The sequence below is a fragment of the Solanum dulcamara genome, chromosome 7 (assembly GCF_947179165.1).
Source record: "Solanum dulcamara chromosome 7, daSolDulc1.2, whole genome shotgun sequence".
NCBI lineage: Eukaryota > Viridiplantae > Streptophyta > Magnoliopsida > Solanales > Solanaceae > Solanum > Solanum dulcamara.
Genome location: NC_077243.1, coordinates 3,719,734 through 3,724,108, shown reverse-complemented (window position 1 = coordinate 3,724,108; position 4,375 = coordinate 3,719,734). Strand labels below are relative to the sequence as shown.

Here is a 4,375-nt window from a genome sequence, read left to right as displayed (position 1 = left end):
CAAGAATAGGATTAGCTAGCTACCGGTAATAGGGTTACCTACCGATGCTTGCCATCAATGCCGGTAAAAACTTATTTGCACTAGTGTTTACCTATATCAATGTATACACGATAGATGTCATTTCTACACATGCTTATCACTTAACCATAGTTAAATAATATTACTTAATATATTTTTTTTCAATTTAATTTTTAGCTGTTCATGTTACAATTGCTTGATTTGGTGTAGCTACTAGGTTTTGTACCTGCCAACTTCAGAAAAATTTTGGATTTTTCCAAAAAAGGATCTATTTTTCTTTTACCTACAATCTTTTTTTCTTTTAAGACAGAGAAGTTGTAGAAGGGTGTAAACAAAATAAACAAGTTATAGAAGGATGCATAATCAAAGTAAACATGTGCATTAATTTGTTCATTCAATTAAAATGAACAATCACTCTCTACAATAGACAATTCAAATTTGAATCTTAAAAAAGAAAAAGAAATTGAAACATAGTTCTAAATACTATTGCCAGACCACACATCTTTTACAAAGGGGTGGCGCAACTTCTACAGCAATTTTCAGCCCCTTATAGAGCAAAATTTTGTTCCTACACACTATGTACATGTAAGCATAATTTTCATTCCTTCATTGTCTTTCTTTTTAGACGAATTCAGTTAACTTCTATATGTTGACTGTGTAAAACACAATTCTCTATCTGAAGATCCACGCCGTTATTATCAGCAGGCGTATCAAATGCAGTTAGGATTACCCATCCAGTCATTGAATTCATCTAATTGTTCAGATACATCTGTCAAAATTGTGTTTCGTTGATAGGATCGTATCATTGGCTGTTGCTGCTGATTAACATTTGGATACTGACCCATCATTGGTTCTCCTGTTCATATGACAAAATTATTATATTAAGTATTAGTAGTAGTTAGTAACCAACACATTGTACTAAAATATAGAAGCAAAGTGCGTTGACTCTTACTAGTAATTCCAAAAATTTGAAAAAGACCTCTTTATATAATCTTTAGCAAGCACAACTAAAAGCAAACCCTTTTTTGTGCATAGTGGGCATATGTGATACTATTATGATCGAATTATTCAATGTAATGGATTGAGAACCATGAAGTTTCAGGTTTAAATTTATATTAGGTGATTTTTTTTCCATCTATTTAAGTTACCATGAACGAAGTTACTCATTATTTATACTGATGAAAAGTAAGGAATAACCCGTGAAATTACGCGAATTGCCCCCAACACCACATTTTTTTTGGTATGAAAAAGTACCTTGAGTTAGTAGTGCTGGCTCATTAACTAGACCATCAACTTCCTCTAAAGAGTTCCAATTGGCATAAGCCTCCTTCACCAAACTCTGGATATAGGCCTATTAACAAAGTTGTATATATATTAGCAAAATTGTTCAAGTACAAATATTTACAATTTCTCAAGAATCAAACTCTCAAAGTGCATATAACATATAATTTTTATTTTTTTTACCTTTTGTATTCCTGTTAAGTCACAAGTAGGATAGATTTGCCCATCAATAATTGCCCTAACAACTTGACAAATTGGACTAAGGATGAGAGTGTGGTTTGGCCCACGGGCCATGAATAACTTTGTGCCCATCTCACAAGTTTTTGCATGCTTGTATGTTACTTCCCACATTCTATCAGACATTCCACTTCCCAGTCTCTGTATAATCACAAACAATTAAGAGATCTTTGTAATTCATATGTAATTTTATATTTGTTTTGTGTGAGTAGAAGCTTACAGTTCTAAGTTGTGGTGTGTCAATAGTGGCCAACTTCAAGAAATCTTGTACAGTGTTGATGCCATTTGAAGAGAGCTTTTTGTGGAAAGTTCCATCTTTTCCAATCTTCTCAAGACGCCACACTTCATCTCCTAGTGCTGGTGGGTAATGTTTTTTGTACACTGCAATATGTTAACATGACACAAACTTGTCAATTTCCAATGGACGCAAAATAATTACGCATAACCGTCTGCAAGAGTGTGATTAGTAACCTAAAAAATAATCGAATTACATGCTATAAGATACTTTTTTTTAGCAGAAAAAGATTATAAATGGTCTTAAATTATGCGAAATTGAACAAAAATATCATTAGTTAACAATTTGGTGTAAAAATATTATTGTTATTAATGGTTTGGTCGATTTTGGCATAGTTTTAAAATATTCTCTTATTACATCCGAGTCACTAAGTAAGCTAATCACGACAAGAGTGATTGCTTGGATGTGAAAGATCTTAAGAGGATTAAAGAAAAAAGTGAGTTAGCAATAAAATACACTATTCTTATTTTCTTTTTAAAATAAACAACTGTCTAGTATTATATTTTCTCCGACTCATATTAAGTAAATTTGTGAGGTAATTCATATATATTAATAAAAATATTTAAAGACATAATTTAAATTATATTTTTCACTATTTTTATTTGTAAAATTATAAATATAACTTTGCAAGTAGTATGATTTATCTCCTAAAAAATATAAAACTTAAATAAATGAAAGGACAAATATAAAAAAAGTTTCAAACATAGATGTTGAACTTTAAATAATTCAATTATTTTGAACAATAAAAAATGTTTTAAAAATTTAATTAATATGAAAGGGAGGGAGTATAATTTAGGTCCTTTTGCAATCTATGAAATTCTGGACGGTAGAACTCAGAATAATGAGTCATGGATGTTTGCAAAGTTAGAAAATTAGCTTTGACTACCCAAAAAAAAAGTTTGCTTACATTCTCCGCGGTGATCTTTAACCACAAACGATTCAGTAATGGCTTCTGTAATTCGAACAGTAGTTTGATTGTTTCCAATTTGAACCACTTTTGCGCCAATTCTGAATTTCCGGCTCCGAATCCAGCTCGAATTATCAGTAAACTCGATTTCCCCAACGGAAACGACGCCGTCACGCATCGTGAAATTGAGTTCGCCGGTAAGCAATGGCCTCTTTCCGGTTCTCTCCTTAACGATGTTTTTGTCGAATTCTTCACGGGACCAATTGATTTCAGATTGTCCGGAAGGGAAATCTCCGTCGAGTACGACGAGTTCTACTTTGATAGGGTAAGGTAAGGTCGTCGGAACCATGCCTTCGCCGCTTGTATCCACCAGCAGAATTTGGAGACTCTGGCCGTCGCTGTCGCCGGCGACGACTTTGCTTCCGGTGAATATTGGGAGAGAGAGCTTTTTGTTGAAAATGAGGCGAAGATTTGATGGTTCTAATGCTTTGATTCTTAGTGAAGGAGATCTCGTTATTGTACGGCATGAGTAACGCCTTAATCCATTTTCCACCTCCTCATGAACCTGCAAATCAATTTCACGTGACAAAGTTAATTTTGTAAACTTATTGTTAAATATAAAACGTACTTGAAATTTATTCAAAATTAAATCGTACAACTAGGCCCATACCACTCGACGGAGCATCGGTTCCAGGGCAGAAGATACATTCTCTAGGAAATTTACCATCACCACTTCTTTAATGACACTACAAAAAAAAGAATTACTATATGTCAAATAGTTAATAGGTATATCGACATGAATTAATTGATATTTGAAAAATCGGAGACGTACGAAGCAAATGAAGGTTTAGTAGATCTTATGCGTTTGCAATTCGGTTGGTTCGAGTCGGGATCGGAGTCATCAAGGAACCGTTTAGCTGCCATTTCAAAGTGTGATAAGCTAAAGAAATTTTCAGTATGAGCAACTGCGAGCTTAGAGAGATGATGAGGAATGGGTAAGTATATAGTTATATATATAGGGGATCAAGATGGTTTATAAAAGAAGAAAAGCATATGTTATTTGTAATATTAAGGGTTAAATTGGGTAATTAGAGAAGTTTCGAGGAATGAAGAAAGAAATAGCGTGGCAAGAGAGGGTTATTCCCAACTTCCGAGTGATCTATGGCAGCCTGATGTAACGACTTTAACGTCAAGGCCCGCTTCAAGTCAACCCCATATAAATCCAAAATTAACACTTTGTTTGGATTGTTGTTATGTATTATATTGTATTGTACTGTATTGTTTTAATGAATATAATTTTTTAATATGTTACATAATCTTACACATTCATAATTTGAATGATAAACCTATAAGAAATTGTAGGGTACACGCTAGAACTATTATGAAATGGTAGGATAAATGGTAAAATAGAATTATTAAATAATAAGTAAAGGCAAAATGAGAAGAAAATATTAAAATAATGACACATCACACCAAATTGGTCATTACACAGAATGGGTCTTTTCGTCATTATCTAACAATTGATTTAAACGATACGATATAATAGAATTTAAATAACAATCAAAATAAACATTGTAGCTAAACCGACAATACAATACAATACAATGGATAACAACCATCCAAACAAGGTGTAAAAC

At 32.9% G+C, this 4,375-nt stretch overlaps 1 protein-coding gene across 1 annotated transcript; it reads right to left on the bottom strand.

Annotated features, from left to right (window-relative positions):
• Positions 1 to 376: 376 nt before the first annotated feature.
• Positions 377 to 3,755, bottom strand: LOC129896492 (protein SAR DEFICIENT 1). Its single transcript, XM_055972413.1, has 7 exons — positions 3,571 to 3,755; positions 3,409 to 3,484; positions 2,739 to 3,303; positions 1,757 to 1,917; positions 1,483 to 1,677; positions 1,273 to 1,369; positions 377 to 874 (listed from the first exon to the last, which is right to left on the bottom strand). The coding sequence occupies exons 1-7, from the start codon at positions 3,660 to 3,662 to the stop codon at positions 729 to 731; spliced, it is 1,332 nt and encodes a 443-aa protein (XP_055828388.1). The 5' UTR covers positions 3,663 to 3,755; the 3' UTR covers positions 377 to 728.
• Positions 3,756 to 4,375: the final 620 nt, after the last annotated feature.